General features: G+C 36.2%; 1 protein-coding gene across 5 annotated transcripts in view; it reads right to left on the reverse strand.

The window, feature by feature from the left end:
- The window catches only part of srgap1a (SLIT-ROBO Rho GTPase activating protein 1a), a 106116-nt gene that overhangs the window by 61785 nt on the left and 19174 nt on the right, over positions 1 to 25157 (reverse strand). For all 5 annotated transcript variants that reach the window (XM_039650463.2, XM_039650461.2, XM_039650462.2 and 2 more), the window contains exons 2-3: positions 10447 to 10642; positions 870 to 1032 (exon numbers count right to left, since the gene is read on the reverse strand). In XM_039650463.2, coding sequence (XP_039506397.2) covers positions 870 to 1032; positions 10447 to 10642 — 359 coding nt within the window. The remainder of the gene's footprint in view (positions 1 to 869; positions 1033 to 10446; positions 10643 to 25157) is intronic.

The raw sequence follows: 25157 nt of genomic DNA on the forward strand, positions 1-25157 counted from the left end.
AAAAAAAAAAGGAAAAGAGGACTGACGGTAAAACAATAAACAGAGAAAGTAATGTAGCTCAACAAAGAGTTTTTTTTGTTTTGTTTTTTTTTTTGCATTTCCCATAGCTAAAAATAACTGCACATCTTATGGCATAAATGTGAAGTAGTGTCTTGATTAATAGCTTATATTCTCCCGAATGCAGATAATTTTTTCATGTGAATTTTTAAAGGGAATGTTCAAAGTTAATCGAGTGCATTTGTGCTCACAGGCATTATGTTGAACACCAGAAAATATATGTTTTTTGTAAATAGTACTATAACACACGTACGATGGACATAAACATGGAAAAAGTACCAAAAAAAGTGACAAGTGAAAAGTTTGTCAAATATTTACTTGGCATGCTAACATTCCTTAAAAAATATATGTAGTTTTAGCATTTAGCAGAGCTGAATAACTTATAAATGAACATTCAAGTGGCCATGAATAAGTTTGGGGTCAAATTTGTTTGGGAACTGTGATTATTTATTTTTTTATTTTTATTTTTTTTCAGAATTCTTTGACAAATTTTCAAAACAAATATTTTCTAACATTTTAAATGTCTTCGCTGTCACTTTACAGTTATTTTGGAGGACAATTCAATTTGTCCCCACTGAATTAAAATATGATTTTATTTTTTTAATAAAAAAAAAAATCTTACTGACCCCTACTGAACAGTATTGCGTCTTCAGCTTGATTATCAATAAAGAGATTTGCAATGAATTTACTTAAATGTGGTTTTATTTTATAGCATTTTCTACAACATGTTCTCAAGAGTCAACAAGTTATTTTGAGACTTTAAAGAACATTTAGAGACTGGAGGCCTTTGAAATGTAATCAAAAACACGGACCTTTTTCATAAGACGTGTGGAGTCGTCACTAATCTGCATAAAGCGCATGATGACGTTGTTCAGATAAATGTCGCTCAGTGTCGCATGGTCTTTGCTCTCCCGTCGAACCTGGTTCAGCAACAGGTACCAGCAGTTCACCGGAGACAAGAGATTCTGGTCTTTCCTGCATGCGACAGAAAAACAGAGAAATAGACACTGATCAAACATAATGAAAGGCTCCTGTCTGCGGGCTGTCAGGACCATCTGTGCACTTAACGAACTGGATGAAACCACAGACAGATCCATCTTCCCAGCACCCATCAGGATGCTTTAAGATCCATTCACGTGGATCACACATTAACATCCCTCTCATCTCTTCCCTTGATGATACATGCCCTATTTAAGCATTCACGATCTGTGGATACTTTGTAGCATGCATGCAGAGCAACAGAACCGTGAGTTGGACCAAAAAAGTAATGTGGAACATCATGTGCTTCTGGGACAAGTGGGAGTCTGATTCAGAAACTTTCTGGGTCAGAACTCTCCAGATTATTACGTACCTGCAATATGACAAACACAGTTTCTAGTAAATACACCACTGATGAAATTCAAAGTTCAGGATCAGTAAGATTTTTTTATTAAACAAATGAATTTTTTTTTCTTTCTTTTATTTAGCAAGGATGCATTAAAATTGATCAAAAGTGACAGTAAAGATATTTATAAAGTTTAACAAATGATAGATGAAAAAATATTTCTATTTCAAATAAATTGTTCTTTTGAACTTTCTATTCATCAAAGAATCCTGAAAAAAATTATCCCAGTTTCCGCAAATTATTAATAAATGTTTCTAGAGCACCAAATCAGCATATTAGAATGATTTCCGAAGGATCATGACATGTGACAATGAGGGAAAAAAAAAATAAAATTTAAATATACTATAATAGAAAAGTTTTTTTCAATATTAATAATATTGTACAATATTAACTTTCAAAACATTTTGAAAATTCTTACCAACCCCAGACCTTTGAACAGTAGTTTATTTGAGCACAAAATATTGATTTATTGAACTATTTAATCATCTTAGTTTCAAAAATAGTTTAAAGCTTTAATAAGTACCAGTATATCAGAATACTAGAGCATTAATATTAATTATATGTTGAAACAATTAAAAAAAAAGTTAAATAGATCTATTATTTATCAGCAATCAAAGTTTCATGTGTTCTGCTATTTAATTCTTCTTTTAAAATCATCGATAGCTCTTTGTGTCTCCTAGCAGTTCCTTGTTCTTCCAGAAGAATAAAGAAACAAAATCATCTTTGGAGAGAAAATAATCTTACAGGCAAAAACAAACTTCTAACCCCCTAAATATTTGCAATAGTAATAGCAATGTTGCATTTGAGGAGGAGGTGACATTGGCAACTTATAGACATTTGGTATTAAACAAGGAAGTATTTTTTCAGCTCCATTTCCCTTCATAACCTTCCGCACAAAACAGGCAATGCATTTCAGTGTAGGTGAAGGAAATATATATCCACACCAATACATCTAGTGTTTAACCTTAACAGTGTTCTTCAAAAACAGGAAACAGACTAAATCCATACAGATGATAGACATTCCTTAGAGTAACTGATTTGTTTAGACAGCCAGGGTTGGAGGATGTCATCTATGTGAGAATGGATCAAATGGATAATCTAATTGAGCTTAAACCCTAAAGATGCATGGTCACAATATGAACACGCCAGGGATTCACATTGAAGGGAAAATTATGAGAACCTGTGCACTTTCTGTCAGTCTGCAATTACTGTAAATTAGATGTCGACCGATATTGGATTTTACCGATACCGATATTCGGGTTTGACCATGCATGCCGATAACCGATTATTCAACCGATATTTGATACTGGATTAAAAACAAACATAACACTCCAAGTAAAACAGCGCTGAACTGAAATGTGATAAATTAAATAAATATATAAAAATGAGAACTTCTACAGAAAATAATTTAAACATTAAAATATTACAGGTTTCTTTAGCTACAACCTAGGAACATTTGTAAATTTAATAGGTAACACTTTGTAAGTCACATTCGTTAACAAGGGTGGAATACAGCTTTCATGAACTATGCATTGTTCAATATACAGTTTTACTGCATGCATTATTATTGGAGCAATACAATTGTATTTTGACCGTTCATGTTAGTTTATAGTACATTAACTAAGGTAATAACAGATCAAATTAAAATTAAAACTTAATTTAAAATGTATTACTAAATGTTGAAATTAACAAACAGTGAATAATACTTCCACAACACTTCTTAACCTTAGTAAATGCAAAAAATTGTTTTCTCCTTCTTGAGCACTGAAATGCATGAATAAAAAGAGTCACGAGGCTAATACATTCCTGGCAGGCATGAGTGGATGAGAAGAGACAACTTGGTCTACCTCACAAACCCTAATAATGGAATATGAATTTAATAACATTAAATTTAATAATGTAAAATGGTTGAAGTTTCAGGGTTGACAAAGAATAATATATGCAATATTGCGAACATTGTTCTACATTAAAGAGAAATTCTAAACCATAATAATGAGACTTTAAAATATACATTAATGATTATGAATGTGTCAGAAAAAAACAAACAAAAGGAAGCTGTCTGAACATTTTAATAATTTAATAATATGCTAGCGTTTTCTGAGTCAATCTTGGAGGCAAAGATGTTAACGCTGACTCTCATCTCAGCAGTATGGATGCATCTATAGAGAGAAATGCACGTTGAGTTAAACACGTCATGCAGTAAGTGCAGTAATTTAGCGTGCACACTCTGCACGAACATTTAATATGCGCACTTAATAATAGTGCACATTTATTTCGGTTAAAGGGATAGTTCACTTTGAAATTAATCTTTGGTATGTTTTAGCTTACCTCAAGAGCATCCAAGATGTAGGTGTCTTTGTTTCCGCAGTAGTTTCAATTTTGATATTTTTAGGTCAAACCGTTCAGTAAGTTATATAAAATGCAGGTTTATGGTCACCACCTCAAAGAGCATGCACAGAGAAGTCCAAATTAAACATGATACAATGACTCATAAATGTAAGCACACATTGATAGCCTAAGACACAAAACGAGCGGTTTGTGTGAGAAAACTAACAGTGCAAGAGCCGGAAAGCGCTGGAAGTGATCTCTCGCGCGTGTACGTCACTGATCATTTACACTGAGATTTCAGAAGTGTTACCTTTCATTGTGAAGATCTAAACATATTTAGATATACATGAAATCGAAATGGAACACGATTTCGATATACATCAACAGACAACATTGAATTTATTTCACACAACCATATTTAGATCATTCCGGCGCTTGTGGAGACCGAAGCGCCCGCACCCTCAGATCACTTGGATGTGGCTGTGGTTACAATATGTAAAAACAATATAAATACTGTTCGTTTTCTCACATAAACCGCTCATTTCGTGTCTTAGGCTATAAATGTGTACTTACATTTACAAGTCATTGTATCATGTTTAATTTGGACTTCTCTGTGCATGCTCTTAGAGGTGGTGACCATAGACCTCCATTATATGACTGACAGACAAGAACGGTTTGACCTAAAAATATCAAAATTGAAACTACTATGGAAACAAAGACACCTACATCTTGGATGCCCTTGAGGTAAGCTAAAACAAACCAAAAATAATTTCAAAGTGAACTATCCCTTTAACCGAGATAAATGTAAAGTGGTAATGTTAAGCTACTTATTTTTCAAATGATACACCATGTTTGATGCCAATGAATGAAAAGCGACGTTTGGTGGTGTTTCGTTTTTTTGTTTTTTTTTGTAAAATAAATACATACAATTATTTAAATAAGTAAAAATTATATATACAGGAATCCATTTGAGTCATAGAGTCTATTAGCTCACAGCCATGGTGGGCATAGCAGTGATGACAACTGGGGAGGAAGTGGTCACACTGGGTAATCAAAAGACATGATGAGTTGATTTGGAAAGCACGTGACGTGACTAATCAGAACTGATACAAAAGCAGCCATTAGTGCCGAGTAGAGCAGAGAGCCAGCTGGAACGTTAAAGGCTTCAGTAAATCAGCTCTACTGCTCAGATGAGATTAATAACCACCCGCTCTCCACTATTCTTCACTGCACAGCACACATCTTGGTGCTTCCATAGGGCAAAATTTGATCAAAAACTTCTAAATAAATAGACAAGAGAAAACAACCAATAAAAAAGCTTATGTAAATTAGGCAAAAGTGCAATCATCTCAAGGGAACGGAACACTTTCTACACAATTTTAAATTACTCCAGAGAGTGAAGATGGACCAGGAATTAAAAAAGTGGTGTCACAACCAACTTTAAAATGATATATAATTATGTATGATGAAATCAATGTCTCCAATGTCTGTTTAGACAATTATGAAGATCTAGATACACTCTAAAAACTGCTGGGTTGTTTCAACCCAACTTTGGGGCAAATATAGACAAACCCAGCTGGACTTCATTTTTAAATAGTTCATCCATAATTGTCCATTTGACCCAAAATTGGTTTAAAACAACCCTGCATTGTTTTAAGTGCAAGTCAAAACTCCCACATAAAAGCCATTATAAATTCCTTACAATTTTCCAGAAAGCAATACCAATGTGCGACTTCCCAGGTGTAAGCAAGTCTATATAACAACATTGGTGGTAATTACCCAAATTAATTACACTAAAATGAATGTGGCCCAAATCTGCTGATATCATAATAACCCAACAGATCATTACCAGTGGCATAAATACACCAAAACTACATCAACACAGCAGCCAGAGGAACTTCATTCTGTGCTGGTGTAAACATCCTGCAGATCGCAAACATTATATTGACAGCTCATCGATTGCGAAATGCCAGAGCAAACTAGAGCGCTTCACTGGAAGGTTTGGCAGCCAACAGCAAGGTCATCAAAATGAATGTGAGTGAAGGTGCAATCAAGCAGACAACTAAAACCCGAACAAACTTACTGGGGCATAGTATTTCATCATAATACCTTATATGAATTGAATTCCATTTCATTTTAGGCGTGTAACCAAAATGAAAACTAAAACCTACTGTAACCTAAAAAAAACACTTGTACTCAGTTTCCTACAGGAAATGTGTCCTTGTGGTGAGTCTATTTGGCTCAAAGGCTTCTGCAAAATGACAAGTAATCAAAAAGAAATCTGGAGTCCAAATCTGGCAGCTGGATGATGAATATAACTAAATAGATCCTATCCTGAGTACTGCACCCTCCTTGATATGCTGTAAACTGTATGCGATGCCTGTTAGCTCAACAAACACGCGCACTAAACTAAGCACCAGTCGATTAGTCGCCACGACGACAGTGTCATCTGGGAGAAGTTTACTCGCACAGCTCACAAATACCCGGCCTTGTAAATGTGCACAGAAGTAAAGCCAGAACCTGGAGCGGACATGACGTCAGTAAGTAGAGGGTGGGTGGTGTGAATGCCTAAATATAGGCTACAACTGTTAATTTACAGGAATTGACACACACTGAAATCAAACTTTTTTTTATTCAATAATTACTGGGAATTCACGAAAATGTTTAATTATTGAAACACTATTGCTTAAAAGTTTGGCATCAATAATGTTTTTGAAACACGTCTCTTATTTTCATGTTCAACAAGGCTGCATTTATTTGATCAAAAATACAGTAAAACAGTAATCAAATGTTTTCATTTTAATATTTTTTTATTATTATATTATTTTTTTTATTTTTATTTATTATTTATATATTTTAATATTATTTTAAAATGTAATTTATTTCTGAGATGGCAAAGCTGCATTTTTAGGCATTTCTCCAGGCTTCAGAGTCACTTGATCCTTTAGAAATCAATCTAATATGCTGATTTAGTGTAACATTTATATTACCAATGTTGTGCATTTGTGCTGCTTAATAATTTTCTGGAAACTGATTTTTTTCCCAGGATTCTTTGATGTATAGAAACTTCAAACAATGTATAAAATAGAATTTTTTGTAACAATGTAAAAGTCTTTGTTACATTTGATTAAATTGAATGTGTCCTTCCTTGCAGAATAAACGTTAGTGTAAAATGTGCATTGTGTATTGTTGTATTGTCAAGGATGCTAATAGATTAAAACTGACACAAAGGAGCTATCGCTTGTGTTGGTCAAGCAGGAATGGTTAGACCAGAAGGATATTCTCTAAAATGGACGATTTAAATTAGATCCTGTGGTCAATTCTATGTTATTACTTTTTATCTACCCACAATTTTCTACAAAAGTCAAATCTAACTTTCAGTACAAAAAATAAAATAAAAAATACTAAAATGGAAACTTTCATTTAAGACCTAACCAAATCCATACACACACTAGCAATGCATGGTAATGTGACCACATCTCTCTGGTATTCAACTTTCAGGCCCGATCCATCACACTTTGCTCTGAGTGTCACCTGAGATGCTCCTAGTGCTGTTGAGAAGATTGATTCTGTGACTACAATAAACAAACAGTACAGTAAACTGTTTCTTGACAAACAGTCACTAAATAATCCCTCTCACTGGTTTTGCACAATTCTGCTGACTGCACATATCAGGCCAACTTCAACAAAAGGGTAAAACACACCCTCTACTTTGGCTCAGCTGGCCTCATCTAGACGCCATCGGTCAGACATCGGGCCAGACCTCTGGACTACGGAACAAAATGGGATACAAACACAGCGGCAATGGCGTGGACCTCTTTGCTGAAGCCCTGTGGTTACAGAAGAGTCCAAATTTAGCTAAAAGAGCTGTTAAAGCGACTCTATTTTAAAATGAGATGTTCTTTTCTAACAACTCTGGGGTGTGCAGATATCCCAGTTAATAAAGCTCATGCTGATCTCATTCAGCAAACACAGCTTTCATTGAGCTAAACTGGCTTTAGAAATGGCTCCCCAAAACTGGCTCCCTTTATAGTTTTTTTTTAATCTCTTAAAAAGGCAAAAATGCAGATATTCACCAATAACCTCACACTGTAATTTGCACCCTTCTTTACTTCTGCAGGTATTTAAAAACTGGCAGGTTTTGCATCTTGTGTTTCAGAATATGGTAGTGAGTTGTGTCAAGTATCTTATACTTCTCTCAAACCAACAGGCCACATAAACCACAAGTGCCACGACGAGATTCTCCATTGCCGCCAGTTGTGCACACAGCTGCTGGACTCATTTAGGGCTATTTAACTTTAATATTTGGTCTATTTACAGAAATGAAAAGCAAACACACTCAATATTTTGAGTTTTAAAAATATTTTTGGTTTCTATACTAACATCATGTTGATATAGACTATTTTCCAGCCAGTGACTGAACTGGCATAATAAGACCATGATGACCACAGTTTGACTTTGCTCCTGTCAACGTTTCATAATGTCTTAATACTGCACTACACTGAGAATAAATCAGCAGCGTTATAGGCTCACTGAGAGATGTATATATTTTACTAAATAGGATGATGTGAAAATCTACTATATCAAGGAGCCTATAAATGATTATTTCCTAATTAACTAATGAATTGCACGTCGCAATGTTGTTTTTGGCACATGTAACAGTGCTTTACTCCACTCTTTTTTTGTAAACAGGCTCATTTTACAACTCCCCCAGAGTTAAACAGTTGAGTTTCATCATTTTCAAATGCATTCAGCCGATTTTCTGATATTTAGAAGAATATCAGTAACCAGACAGTTTCTGGTCTCATTGACTTCCATAGTACAGGTCTAACTGTAATATATTCAATTAGGAACCGTATAGAAATTTAATTAAGTAATCCAATGTAAATTAACACAGCACTGTCTTTAATAAATAATTAAATATATGAATCATTCTTAAGCTACAAAAAGTTATTCAGTCAAAAGCAGTGAGGGAATATCCCTTTTTCTTCTGTTCAGAAGGAAGGCTCACACGGTCACACCTGCCTTGAAGTAGGGGTGGGCGATATGGAAAAAATATCATATCACGATTTTTTTAGGAAAATCACGATCACGATTTTTTATCACGATTCTTTTTCAAGTTGGTTTTAATATTTTGCAAGTGGCTGTTCGTTACAGCCAAACTAATGTCCTTATGTTAAAAACAAAGCCTTAGGTAACAAAATAAAAAAGAAAGGCATACATTTAGGCCAGTGGCGAAGATAAAAATCTTTGTCATTATTTTCTTTGTTATTAAAAAAATAAGACAAGATAAACAATACACAAATTAATATTCAAATTAAATAAATAGTGCTTTATTTTTCAGATGCACTAGGTGTATTTAGCAGTAGTATTGAAGAAAGTAATTAAATTAAACAAATATGAAATTAAAACACTACAGAGACTTCACTGAATAAATTGATTCTTATTAAAGCTACTATTAAAGTTCTCAGTCAGTGAGTGATTTTCTCCTTGTGTTTTTTTTTTCTTTTACTAAAGAGATTTCCTCAAAAATGAAAATGGTCTTAATTTACTCTCTCAAGATGTTTTAAACCCGAATAAGTTTCTTTCTTCTGTTGAAAATAAAAGTTATTTTGAATAATGTGGGTAACCGAACAGTTGCTGGTCTCCTTATAGTTTTTTTTATAGGTTCTCTCCTTAATGGGGACCAGCAACTGTTTGGTTACCCACATTAAAAAAAAATTGTCTTTTGTGTTCAGCACAAGAAAGAAATTAATACAGGTTTGGAACAACATTAGAGTGAGTAAATAATGACGGATTTTTTTTTTTTTTTTTTTTGGTGAACTATCCCTTTAAGGACAAGCGGCAGTATTATTCCTGTTGCTTTTAGACCAGCACGCGACGCGTTTAATATAGACGCATATTACACCAGATATTCTCTTGCTTTCACTTTAGACATAGCCTGTTTATGTAAACATTGTGTGTATTAAACAGTATTAGCATAATCAGACTCGAGAGATAACTTAGTCCAGTATTCAGGCGCAGTTTGACAGACTTCTAGTGCCTGTGAGCGCCGTGGATATGCGGTCAGGAAAGCGCACGTTAGAACAGCGCATCAGCGCGTGAATTAAATGTTTAACCGGCAAGGCTTATGCAAATAATGAACTTTTGTGAATTGCAGTGTCCCGTACCTATTCATTAACATGTGATAGGCTACGTCGCGTTGTACAGTTGAAACTGAGGCGCCAGAACTGAACTGATAGAATGCACTGTAACACGATACTACGATATTTCTTCAAAAGCAAATCGTGGAGACATTTTAATCGTCCACGATTAAAAATCGTCATATCGCACACCCCTACCTTGAAGTATATATAATTTAGGGATCCATTTCAGATGAGAAAGGAAAAGTGTCATCTTAATCTCAAATCCATTAAGTGCCATGTATTAATAGAAAATAAAAGATAAGCATGATTACTTCCTATTTCCACTTGATGTAAATAAGTGACACCATCATTTGCATTACACCATTTGAAACAAATTCATATGGCACATAGCAGGTAAAAAGAAATCAAATTGTTCATAACATTTTAGGAAATAATAATGATAATGTGGGTCAGTGGTTAAAGATCTGGGACGAGAGCAAAAGTTTCTAGATTCAAATCACAAAGTCATAGCCGGCAATACAACACACTCACTTATATTGCTGGTGGTCCTTGGTGCTCCTGGTCTTGGCCATGAAGCGCTCGGCGAGCTTCTCCAGGTTGCGCGAGTACTCCATCTCGATCTCGGACTTCTTGCGGAAGAAGTCCTGGAGGTCCTGAAGGAGCTGGACCCTCATGTCTGTCTGCTGCTCCAGACATTTCTGCTGTTCCACCAGTTGGGCTCGAATCTCTGAACAAACACAACCAAACATTGTTTGTTGTAAGAGTCACTCAACAGAAATCATGAATGGAGTGAAGGCACAGTTTCATTGCACGCTTCAAAAGTTCTTCGGAAACCTCTTGCTAGCAGCTCAGCAAAGTAAGACTAAAATTTAAAAAATGGCCAGCATTATACAGTATATCTTCTATAAATAAACCATTCAGATTTGCCCTGAGCTAGTATCATTGTGCAGTATCAGCAATGCTACAATAATCCAGGCTCATCAGGTGGAGCAGGCAATGCACATTTTATTACAGCCGGAATGAGGAATGGTCCCAGAAACGAACTCAATGGCTCTCTAAAGCCAATGTGTGTACAGCTTGTACAGCCATGCAGGCACTACACTTCATTTAACAAGCTTTTTTTTTTTTTTTTTTTTTTTTAACAAATTACCTCCGGTTTCCTCATGTAATTGCCCCCTTGTCATTGTAAATGGAGCTCATTAAATTTGCAGTCTACTGTGGAGACTCAGTAGCTCCATACCATAATATACATTCAGACTTCCTTTCTCAGCCCTCAAGTGGACCAACATGTTTAATGTATTTTTCATAAATGTGGGATCTGAACAACAATACCCACAAAATAGTTAGACGCTCTAATAGCACAAATATTTCAACAACATTATGGTATTATATCCCGTACGAGCCCCCAAATAATCGTATCAATAGCCTGTCTGACTGTATTAAAGAAAATAAAATGGCAAGACTTGTGGAAGTGGCTTTGTGTTCTGTTTAACACGATTTAACACGTTTAGATGATATTCACAAATGATTGCGCGCGTGAGATCGACAATCGACTACTGTGGGCTTCGACCGAAAAAAGGAAGCAAATAGAGGTATGTGAGCTGGCTGAATTAACATCATTTTTATTCATATCATTCACATCTACTGCCATCAGATTGACCGTGGTCACTCTTAATAAAAACGACTAACATGGCTTTGCACTTGTAATGACAAATCAAGGATATTAAGAGGCTAAAAGCAGGCTAAAACATGCCCCATTTAAGTCAACAGGGTGCGAATTTTAAAAAGACGATAACACGGTGTAGGCAACACCGAATTTTGTCGTTTTAGTCTGTACTGACAGCACTCCAAATGTAAAAAAAAAGGAGCTTAACATTAAAATTGACTGGAGTTCTCCTTTAACATTGGCAAATTCAGGTCACTTCCACACCATAGTGGAAGCAGGCACTGAGGAGATTGAAGGAGTCATGTTTGCAAAATAAGCCATGCCAATACCCAATACTCAGGAAACATTTGAATTTAAGTGCACACTTAACATCCTGGCACCATCCACGCTGTTGTTCCGTTTAGATGAATGTGTAACTATAAAACGGTTAGTTCCTTGGTTCTGATTGGTCAATAGCTACGTTTTATTCATGATAAACCACGGCAATGTTCGTTTCACCCAATGGTTCTGTGTATCACTGCACCAACCTAAACAACCATCCTCAGCAACATAAACAATCAATATACCTCCATTCCATGTATTACGTATTTCAGCAAAATTAACCGTTTATTGTGTGTGTGTTTGTGTGGAAGCCCACAGTTTCTGAAGTGTGGAGGGAATATTACTGTATTTAATAGTTTTCTCTCACAGGTGTAGTACTGTATGTCCATCAATTTACACTCACGATGTGCCACAAATCTGTCTGTTATAAACCAAAAGACGGAAAACAGATGTTTTCTCATGCAGAGAGATAAGCAGATGTATGCGCGTGAGAAAGAAATCTTTGGTGAAAAAATACATGACACAGAGGATGAGAACAGTTCCTATTCCCTGCCTTTTTTGAGCTCCACACAATGAGGTATGTTACACTATATTCTCATGACAAACTGTCAGGAATGATATTTTTTAAGTGGAAGGATAGCATTTAATGAATTTACTTTAAAAAAGTAACATAAATATTTTTGGTTTTCATACATAATACGTGTGTGGTAACCATTTTTTAAAAGCAATAAGGTACTCGAGGTGTGCTGTATTGTGAATAAGGCACGGCTGAAGGGGTTGTAGGCACTTCGCGTCATGCCTAACAACGCCCTTCAGCCGTGACTTATTCACAGTATTGTACAGCATGACCTCTTGTACATTATTGCTTAAATGTGCTGTGAGCTTTCCTCTCAATAACATAATAAAAACAACTAAAATAACAGTATGTGAGAAGAAAATAGCTAAAGCCTCCGATTCTGATCATAGCGATGTGGATATGTTTGCACCAGCTCTGCAATTCAGCACTGGACCAGTCAAGACATGGCATGACAATTTATATAGCACTTTATTCAATAGATTGCATTAGCAATAATAAACATGCTATAAAACAAATAATTATTTAGATAAATAAATAAAAACTGTCATAGCCATAAAAAATACTAAAAAAATATTATGCATAATAATGGCAACATTGTAGTAATTTTTACAATGTCAAACAATAATTGTCTTGAAATTTGATCAAAGTTGAAATTTTGTAGCTAAATTGGTGTTTTGATGTTGAAATTTGAAATTGGTGTTCACAACTTCTCATAGATAATAAAAAAAAAATACAGAAAAAAAATAAATAAATTGCATTAAATAAATAAAAAAAATACAAAAGATTAACCAAAACGTAGAGAACCAATACAAGATTTTTAATGACAGGCTTTAAATATATCCAGGATGGTAGCACAAAATGCCTGGTTTAAGATAAAAAAAAAAAACATTTATACACTTAAAATAAACTATATCCTGTCTGTCTGGAACACTTTGTTCTGATTGCTCAACTGCTGCATTCTGCAGTCTTTTATTTTTCTCTTATTTTTTTTCCATAATCATAACATTTTTAGTAGTTAGACATGTCATATTTTGCACTAATAACCCGCTGATTAAAATTCTGTTACATAACCCACAATAAACCATTACCTCAAAAGACATTCAAAGAGATTCCAAGAGCAATATAAAACTTTCTGCACTCGCCTTTCCTTCGTCACCAGTATCGAGTGACTCTCTGCGATTACAAAGAGAATTCCTGGCCCAGTGAGGTCATGTGTATGGTAAACATCTGCATGGAGTCAGTGTGCTCAAGCATGTGTGAGACTGTGTGTCGGATCAAAGCCCCTGTGATCCACTTCAAACAGAGAGATAGATGTGAGCACCTGTGAGACTTCTGATACTGCACAAACAAGACCTGAAGGTGGAATCCACGATAATTAGCCTTCCACTCTCTGTCTCTACAGTCAGCTTTAACAATTTCGGCCCTCTCAGGTGGGTTACTAAGATAGCTAATAGCTGGGATGAGTGTTTATCGAAGATTGCATGCCATTCTTTAAAGCGCAGGAAAGGTATGTGAGCAAACAACAGGGCCTGTGTCCATTTAAAGATAAATGCGACCATTTTTTTACCTTTTATGACCTCCGTTGTATGTTACCGAGAACAATAGACATCACATTGATGGAAGCATAGACAAAAACATACAAAACAAAAAAAACCCGTACAATTTAATTTTATGGGGCAAAAAATGCTTACAACAAAAAAAAAGTAGACAAAAAGTTTGCTTAATGTATAAAATGTAATATTTTACAACTTTTTTCCCCCCACAGCAATAAATATATATACTTTACATTATGGTAATGGGAATTGGGGCAAATAAATGTGCAACAAAATCATGATATCTATGCTATCATGGCAGCTTCAGCATATCAATAACCGCAGCATGCTGTATTTTTCCTCATACGGTCTGTGCCAAAAGCTATGTGGGACATACTGTACCAGAATCCTGTATGCAGACGATCTCATCAGCGCTACCTGAAATAGCAACATTTGTCAGGAGACTTGTGTTAATACACTGGGTTATCCAGAACTGCCATCTGCTTAACAACTCGGCATGGGGAATACTTTCCAGACTGTCACGTTTGCTTAATTGCCACGGGATGTGGCAAACTATGTATTTGGGTAATTGAGATGACATGTCAAGCAATGCAGTGCGACATGTCCGCAGTATGATATGCTTCTGTATACTGTGTCTAGAACAACTGTAAACATCATTGTACATGTAGTTTTATGCCTGTTTTATTAAAGATTCAAATTAAAGAGACCACTCGAATCAATCTATCTGATCTGAACACCACTAATGTGCAGTCACTTCAACTCATGAAAGAGCTTCTCAATACAAAATCACTCATAAGATAGAGTGTTTCTTTGAAGACAGGTGGGCAGTGGGGGAATATCCTGTTTTCATACAGTTCAGCACAGCTGGGAGACGTCAGTCAGTCGGCCTTGCGCCAGTGCTGATAGCCCATGGTCGGATTGATTTTTACCAACTTCCAGGCATAAAGGAAAGTCTACTCACTTTTGACAGCTCAAAAAGCAGTGAGTCTGCATTCAACCATTAACAAACCATCTTGTTACAGAAACTAGAAAGCATCCCGTGAACCGTGCCATTCACAATGTAAATCAAAGAAGGCTTGAAAGAATACAGACTTAGACCAACAGAAGTTGGGCAAAACATGAGCGAAACTCTTGTTACATGCCAGTTTGATTAGGTTCCCCCGAAGCATGTTAGTTAGTTAAATAATTAGTTATATTTAATTTATTTAATCCTCAAGTCCTGAGGAAACTGAATTAACACAATAGGAGACTGAGTACAAGTCTCTGACTAGCCATCACACATCTTACTTTTTAATATGTGGGAGAACCTGAAGAAAAATGTATGTCTAGGTCAGCTTTCACACCAAAATCAAAAGAAAAACACTAAAATTGTATAAATAAATAGTAAAAAAAAGAAAAAAATATTGAAAATGAATTGAACCAAAATAATAATAATCAAAAGCAAACTAAATATATTTTGTGTGAAGAAATTGAAGTCTATTTTAGGACCATTTTAAGGTGACATCAATACTACGGTAAGAATTAGTTCGAAGTAAGATGAGTTTGGGGCAGCATATGCTGATATATTCTTGACAGGTTTTGTAAGGCCATGTGTCCACCAAAGCGTTTTTAGCCAGCTGAAAACGCTAGACGCTCTGCTGAAGACGTCGTGCTTTGTGCGCTTGAGAGCGTTTTGGCAGCGCAGCGTTTTTTCCGTTGAGACGTTTCTGTTATGATACAGAATATCCGCAGCAGTTGAATGTTGTGACAGTTGGTCGGTGTGGTATTAGTCCCGCCCCTCCTCCACTGTGATTGGACGGCTGGGTAAAAAGTGACAGTGATGAGCGCTGGGTTTTATCCAAAGTTGAACATTTTTCAACTCCCAGCGACCAATAAAAAACGCTGGCCGCTCGGCGCTTCAGCATGAAAAAAATGCTCAGCGCCTCGGTACGCTCATGGCGTTTAAAAAACGCGGCGTTCCCATTGAAAACATACGCCAGGCGCGTGGAAAAACGCTTTGGTGGACACACGGCCTAAGACTCTACCAAGTAAGGCAGCACTGAACCCAACTAAAAAGTTAGTTACCAAAGTTTAAAGTCCATTTCAAAAGAGTCTATGAGAATAAAAGTGTAACCTTGTGCCAAGATTTATGTGCAAGAATGATTCGCTATCAGTCAGAGCTAAAGGCAGAGGTCAACACTGTTAACATTGACTCTTTGCATATATTGAATATTTTTGCCAATGAAACCTTTAAAACTTATGGAATGCTCATTATTGTTTACCAGTAGGCTTTATAGAAACAAGCAAAAATAATAATCTACAAATACTGATGCAGCAAACAATGCAAAACACAAAAATTGTCACTGCCAATACTTTTGGCTATGGCTGTACATAATATATTTTTAATTCATTTAAAAACAAAACTCTGCCAACAAATATAATACTTAAAAATAAGGGACCAGTGAAAAGGTGGACAAGTAAAAATCTAAAATATTAAGCCAACCCAGCCAGCCCTATATGTGACTCACTCTACTCTCTAAAGCCATTTCAATTGGCGGCAAGAACATGAACATGGGGTGCGCACATGTTTTATCCAACTGTAAGTCTTCCTCAGACCCAGCAGGAATTCTGAACCTCAGAGGACAGCGTCCAGCTATTAGCTCATTACCATTTCCTGAGATGGTCTGGAGGCCTGCATACACAAACACACAGATAAACAGGAAAGACTGGCCCCTAGGCAGTCTTTGCATATGCCTTCACAGTCTGGTTCTGTGGTCTACTGACCTACTGAGAAGCTGCTCCTTCCTGTTCTGGCCTTCAACAGGACCAAATTACACCTTACTGCCTGAACTCCTCTGACCTTAAACTCCTCCACTTACTCGCTCGCTGCTCTACTCAAATTTTCAACACATATCAATAGCACATCCATGGAAACTGACTCAATGTTTGGAGATTCCTTTTTTAGATTGAGGCCAAGCACATCTGCCAGTAAAACGACTTAGAAAGTATCACAATTCTCAACAGCGTAGTCAGCAAAGACTGAATGAAGACAAATAAATGAGTTTAGTAGGGAGTCTAATCTAGTTTTGGCATCATGTCTTAACACATGGGGCCAAGTATAGCAAACAATAATAAAATAAGAAATAAACCAATATGACAATTGACAAACTCAGATCAGTTATTTCTTTTAGACATATTGGGAAACCTAAACCAGGAAAATCTCAATATATTATCCAGTGAGATTTAGGGAGAAACTAGATCATAAACTCGAACAACCAACCACATGAAGTCGGCATGAATAGCCGCCCTATTGTGATATGCAATGGCTTCTCGAAAAAGAAAAAAAAAAATCTCAATGTGATCTCATGTGAGTGACAGGTTGTCCCACCAGCAAACACACAGCAAGAGTGAGAAGAAGTTAATTTCATTAAAGATTTGGAGGGCATATAAATGCAATAAATAAAATATAATAAATAGTACTATAATCCATAAAAAATAAGAACGGTCCATTTTGATTTCATGTTGATTTTTAACATTATATAGCTTTAGCTGTTTAATTCACTACAGCATGAAAAGGAACTGCAAAATTCTGGAAGTCTGTTTTCACCTTAAAGGCGCAGTAAGCATTGTTTTCTGAGAAACACGATACCCGTACCTAAATTGCTTCGCCCCCAAAAAACATGCAATGCAACACAGGCAACCACTAACGGACAGCTTGCGTAAATATGGATGATTTTACATTTGCATTTTTTTTATGCATTTGGCAGACGCTTTTATCTAAAGCAACTTCCATTGCATTTCAAGGTACACGTTTTACATTCTTATCAGTTCTTGCTTTCCCTGGGAATCGAACCCATGACCTTAACGTTGCAAGCGCCAACGTTTTTTACAGTTTGAGCTATGGGAAGGCTTGATACAATGGAAGGCTTGACAACGACAACTGCATATCTTGGTTCTGTGAACCACAATGTTCAGAGATTACTGCTCTCTAATGTCTCTCCAGTGCTGGAAAGCTTCTCCAATATGAACACGGGTCCTACCTCTTACTCAATCGTAACCCTTCTTCCAATTTACCTTTTCCTCTTTAGTAATAAATCAGCCATCTCTCTTTCTACTACAAATGTCCCGTTTGCTCAGCCTCCGGTCACGTTTTCTTTTACGATCTATTTTGGACTTTTCTGGCGATGAGGATTTGCAATGCAGTCTTTTAAACTTGCCGGGACAATGACAAGCGGCTCTCACTGCTCTGCTCCTCCGCTTCTGCTGCGTTCAGTTACGTCACGCTGACTCTGAACGAAAACACGTTGTAGAAACGCATTAGCCAAGTACTTTTTGTCCCTCTCTGCTATTAGTTTTTCAAGATGGCGGAACCTACCCGTCCGATGTATTTAAATAATAATAAATTCTTCGTTTACGAGGATAAGTCCGATAATTGGCAGAGGTATTTGTACACCATTGAGGACATATTTATGAATACAAATATTGATTTTAAATCATAAAATACATAAAAAAGTACACATTGTCCCTTTAAAAGTAAAAAAAAGATAACAAATAAGTGAGAAAGTTTAAAAATTAGAAATAAATTGACACTGTAAGACAAAGTCCCCCCAAAAAATTGACTGGAGTTAATATAGTATAGAACCTCCCAACAAGGTCCAATCCAGGCAGATATGTGTAAAACATCAATCACTGAGTATAATCATGGTGGCCCATGAGAGTCATCATTCAAACCCAACCAAAATAAAGACGTGGAGCAGTAGAAACGTGAGATTTATAATTATATTTTAAAGGGAAAGGTTGTTTATTCAGCTGTCTGATATCTGTCTGAGCTGGAAACATGAAAAAATTCAAATTTTTTCCAGTCAAAAACCAGTCAGTTTTAATAGTGTTCTTTTTAATTATACACTATTATCATAATTTTATTGCAACATTTCCCCCTAATATTTGTATTTGATTTTAATGCAGCTTTAATTCTATTAACAAAAATGTTTGTCTTAATTAACAATAATAACCTTCATTTCATGAAGCCAAATGCCAACATAAAGGCTAGCCAAAACAGATGTCGTCATACAGGTTTAAATATCAACAAAGAGAGAGAGAAAAAAAGGAGAAAAATCTCTTGCATCAGGTGCATAAATGTACAACTAGTAAGCAAAGACTGGCCGTTCTTTCAGTGATTCATATCCAGGCCGTCCCAGCTGCTTCGACTGCCCTCGGGCGAGGGGGAGAGCATCACAAGAAACTCAATACACGCTTTCAGACTACAGTTTCATTCTGGAAAAGGACTACTCTCTTGCTCTCACACATTTTTTTTCTAGAAGAAAGTAGCACTATGTTGCAAAATGACACTATATGCTCCTTGGGTTCACTTTGTTCCTTTGTTTGGAAACGGTCAACAAGAAGAGTCTGAAAAAGAGAACCCAAGGATAATATTTCATTCCCTCTCCCTTGCAAAAACTATGAGGGATCAGCCAGGACACGCCGCATTTGGAGTAAGACCCTTGGAAACGTGTGGAATGCCGACAGATCTTCTCCTGTAATTAGATGGGGCTTTTCCCGACATCTAAGAGGTCAATAAGCATTACAAACACTACATCATGTTTACCTCAGAAGGTTCATATCATCTCACAGCTGGAGATCAAAGGAATTGTGCACGTCAAAAATGACAAATTAATCATCTGAACTTCAATGATCGTTGTAAAAATGCAGCAGCAACTCCAAATGCCCTGCAGTGCATTGTTTGAAGTCACTCTTTTCAAGAAACTGCATTCAGAGCTTGGGGGGCCTACTAGAGCAGCCTGACGGGGCCTCACGGACCACACGTGAGGCGGTTCAATCCCACACACAAACACCTGGATGGTTCATTCTAAACACATCTGCAAGGGCTAATGTTCTACAATCAACTGGACACACCTGCAGAACTCCATCCCTCATCAGCCGACATATGCGGTTTATCCCATCAATACACTAACCATTGACAGGCTCCACAGACCATAATATGTGCCGGGTGCCCTTTCACGTGATTCTTTAAGAGAAATGTCAAGCTATACAGTACTAGATGTAATGCAATTTTCCATTTCAAGAATTTGCAAACTTTTCAAAGCATAGCCAATAATTACTAGAATAGATGATCCACATCACTATGACACAGGCCTGTCATTTAAGTGAGTGGTTGGAGTACAAAACAAGATGGAAGAGTGTAGATTTCAGTTTTGAGATTTGCTAAAGATTACCTTTAGCCCTAAAACTGTATTCTGGACAAATGTGGTTTTGATTTATGTTTAAAAAATACTTCCCTTGATCTGAGCGGCACAAGACTTGGCTACTTTTCCTAAGTTTGCCTCCTGAACACACACACATTTTTTTTTTTTACTCAATTCGACAATGTTAAGTGGGTGAAAAGAAAAACCCCTTACTCTTGCATTTGGATCAAAAATTGTAATTTAGAGCATTTTAAAAATAAGCCAAAATAAGAGGTGACAGCAAAGTCACTTCATCTTTAGGTTTTAGCTCTAAGAACTTATATGGAATGATATTTTAATGTAGTTAAAAAAATAAATTAAAAAAAACATAAAAGTAAGCATAATTTACATAGAAAATATGGTACTTTTTGAAATAAATAAATTCAAAAATACCCCAAAAATAAAAAAACCCCACCATAAATAGTTACTTTATCGAAGACAGTGATATAACATTTATAATAAATAAAAATTAGGATCACACCTGAGCCCTCTGTGCCCACATTTGTCCACAATTACAGGATTAAGGGCTATAAAGTGAATACAGTTTGAGGGCTAACAGTGTTAGGATATTATTAGTGTTTTTAAAGATTAACTTTAGGAGAGAGTTTAATGACGACAAGGGTAATCTAAATGTTATATTAGAAATGTTAGATGTGTAAAGGAAATGAGCATGATTAATTAAATATCTGATATTTGATAATACATTCAACAATATATTTTGCTGATATATTTATCCCATATATTTGACCTTTACGATAAAAAATAATATATATATATATATATTTTTAAATCTACTACTGGCCAATATAAGATATTGTACATTTAATCATTTAGCAGCCGATAATATCCAAAGTGACTTACAAATGAAGAGAGCAATAGAAGCATTTAACAATGGGACAACAATATGTAAGTGCTGTGACCCTTCCCAGTCTAACGAAGTATATGTTTTTTTTTTTAATAGATAGAGTAAGTGTTAGTATTAATGGATCAAATGTTGCCGAAAAAGAAGTGTCTTCAGCCGTTTCTTGGAAATGGCTACGTACACACCAGCTTGGGTTGGTACTGATGTATTGTGCATCCCTAATACAAGTAAGTCATAACTTTCTATTCAGATTTTAAATGTTGTGTAGTGTATTCCAGCTTTTAAAGGTCACAAGGTCAGACCAATGGGCCAGCAACTTCACTCCACAGTAAACATGGGGTTGTTCCGTCAGAGAACATTAGTAGTCCCCGGTGGGCTCCTGGGCAACCGCCCACTGAGAGGAGACCACAGAGAGCGAGACCACTCAAGCCAGAGCGACTCATTCCGGCCTGACAGCCCTGACACTGACACCAGAGGGGGCGCACAGCTGACGGGCAGGAGCAGTCTTACAGCTGGAATCCATGGAAACTCACAACATGCTGGGGTTGCTCGGTTATGGCAAAAATCATAATCATAATTATTTTGGTGAAATGACTAAAATCTTTACAATAGCAATGTATATAAATTAAATTTGACTGAAAATAAGGTTGCTACAATATCAAAATTGTGACGTTTTGAATTCCAAAACAGAAACTAATACTAGGCTAACTGAATGTTGTGAAACAATTATACTAAACAACAATTATTATGTTTCATTAACATTAAATGCATAGCAGGAGGTACTTTAAGACGTAATACATGGATCCAATAAACATACTGACAAAAATCTAAGGGGTCCGATTCGGTTGAAAACGCAATACAACCTCATTTACATAACCTAGTAACCCCACAAAGGTGACACCAACACTAACAACCATTGAACCTAATCTGTCTATCTGCCATTTACTACTAAAAGGCCAACTGTCGCTAATCACATCAAGGCTTGTATGACAGGTCAAATGCCCCATGCTGGCAAACTAATGGACGTTTTGTGACTCTCACTTAATATAGATTTTATTACCTAGTCCATCTTCATAACACCCTGAGCACTCCTGCTGGACCCTGCTGTGACATTTGCATTTAATGTTATGAGCAGCCAGGCATCCTATTGCACAATAAACACTGATAGATTAAAGAAATCTATGCCTAAGTACATCCAAGTAATTTAATTAAGAGCAATTGTGTCCTTTATGCTAGATGCTTTCTCTTTTTCAAAAAAAGGCTTCAGGTTTTAGAGATAGTTTTGAATATACAACTGTTTGATTATTACCATGTTAATTTTCATGGTATATTCATGGTAAATGGGTGACTTCTAGAAAGTTGACATGTCCAGCTGTGTGACATGCTTTACTCCATCTAAAACTAAAGGTTTGGAGTCTGTAAGATTTTTTTAATGTTCTTAAAAGAAGTCTCTTTGCTCAAATTACTTTTTATTATTCAATTTATTATATGAAAAATCATATTATTCAATATATTACTATTTAAAATAACCGTTTTATAGTCTTCAGTGTCTTCAGAAATCATTCTAATATGCTGATTTCATTTGATGCTTAAGTAGCATTTCTTATTATCAATGTTGAAATCAATTGTGCTGCTTAATATTTTTTGTGGAAACCATGAGTTCAAAAGAAAAGCAGTTATTTGAGACTGAAATATTTAGTAATATTATAAATGTCTTTACTATAACTTCTAATGTGCCCTTGCAAAAAAAAAGAAGTATTGATTTCCTTATACGTCAACAATCCATAATTTTAATGGAAACACTATTGTAGTGTTTATAAGGTACCCATCACCTGGGTTGGAGTTCATTTTAGCATACAAAACAACAAAAGGGCTAAATCCAGACATGCAAGAGAACTATAATTGTCCACAAGACAGCAGGACAACACATGTGCGCCTAAAAGACAAATTACAAATTAAACTTCAGAGGAACAATACAACTGAAATACCACAGGGCCACATGGCAGACATTACCCATTGGTGTCCTTCAGAGACTATATCCTAGATCTAAACAGTGTTTAAAAGACATCCCAATTCCTAAAACCCCCCTTCCATTGAAAAACAACCATCACCTCAACAGATCTTTTCAACCAAAGAAGTCCAAAAAGAGTAACCCTAGAAGGACAGCATTTACATTCAAGTCCAAGCCTGCTGCACTAGAATCTCTTTCCATGGTATGTTAGCTTTGGGGGAGAAGAACTCACCGTAACAAAGATGTAATAAGAGGTAAAATGAGAGAGTCTCAACCCCTCAGGACAGGATATAGTAGCTGATGTGAAACCAAGGCCTCTAATTGTAGAGCAGAGGTGCCACTGGGAAGTTTGTGCGATGGGAAAATTGAGATAGCACTCAAACTTGAAGTACACCTAAGATTTGCACAAGTTCATCAGCTCTATATGACAGGCTGTCAAGATGGAAACTTTCGTACTCAAATCAACCCGCTACTGAAATAAATAAAAAAACTAGATGGAGCGCTCCAAGAACTATATTCCATCAGTAAAACTATTTTTTTCTCACCTACTTAAAAAAAAAAAAAGAAAGAAAAGCTGTAGGAGTGCTATTGACTATTTCTTTTTACTCTAGGACAGAGCAGATGTACTATTGATATGTCATGCATTATATTGTGGTTTCCATTTAGAATTACGTCACATTTGTTCCTGTTATGAGTTTTATGTCAATGATAGGATCTTCTCTAGACTTTAGCAAACATACCAGCTCAAATAGACGGTCTTACAAAGAGTGAATAGAAATGGCCTGTACTTCTTTATAATGACCAACAAACGACATATGACAGTTAAGATGTTATGTCCTGGGAAAAGCATGTTTATGGAATAGGACAAGTCTTTGTTGTTTGTGTTTGAATTAAACAGAGAAATGAAAGTTTTCAAACGTTTTAAAGGGGTCATGAACTGGCTTTTTAAATTTTATTATATTGTTGTGTGAGGTCAACTTATGACATTCGCTTGGTTTTTGCATTCAAAAACATCAAAATGAATAAGTAATAGGCTAATTTGTACCCAAGTTGTGAGCCTTCCTGAAAAACGGTTGGTTTTTATGGGCGTGTCGCACTGAAGACTTGGAAGTAAACGCCCACTGCTGTGAGTGGATAACAGTTTTGCATATTATAATGAGTTTAACTCACCCGTCGATGCACTTGGGGGAAAATGCCCAATGTGTAAAATGGCAACCGGATTCGCCCATACATGTTCGACCCAGTGTTGCACAATTCCTGTCAGATCCAATATAGATGGCACAGCACATTCTTCACTCTTAATTGGTCTGCAAATCCACTCTTGTTTACAAAACAATTGTCAGTGAAATGAAGCGAACAGACGAAGATGTTTTACCTCATCAGCAGGAACGTCATTAAAAATAAAGTTTATCCATACAGTCCTATTGGAATCCTGAGGAAGCATATGCAGCGACTGTCTTCTTTCACAACCAGGCACTGCACAATATTCTGTATTGCTCGGTAGCTCGATCCGGTTTGTCATCACGAGGTAGGCCTACGTTTTTTAGCTATGCGTGTAATGCGTGAATCGGTGGGCGGGGCTAAACCGGCCGTGTTGAAGTAGGCGTTGATCTTCTTCTGCGGGGGGTGGTGTTTTAACCTCTTTGTCGTCATAGTTCCCCACTTTTAAAAACGAGTCCTTTTCAGAGGCTGGTGTCAATAAAAGCTTTTATTGGACTAACAAGGACGTTTTCAGTTCTGAAACTTACAGGATATTCTTATAATATGATGACCTCTTAGATGTCAAAAGCTCAAGGAATATTTGATTTCTCAGTTCATCACCCCTTTAAAATAGATATATAGATTCATTATGGGCTTGCGTTGCACTATGATGTGTTAGTGTTCTACACTCCACAACCATAAAAGGTTAAAAGCTTAGTTTGACCCTGCAACCTGAAAAGATGCTAGGCTAGTTAATCTCAATTAGGTCACAGATTGACATAACCACATGAATCATCAATCTGACATCATATCACACTGCATGCAAATCAG

This window comes from Pimephales promelas, chromosome 10 (assembly GCF_988280905.1).
Source record: "Pimephales promelas chromosome 10, fPimPro1.hap1.1, whole genome shotgun sequence".
NCBI classification, from domain to species: domain Eukaryota; kingdom Metazoa; phylum Chordata; class Actinopteri; order Cypriniformes; family Leuciscidae; genus Pimephales; species Pimephales promelas.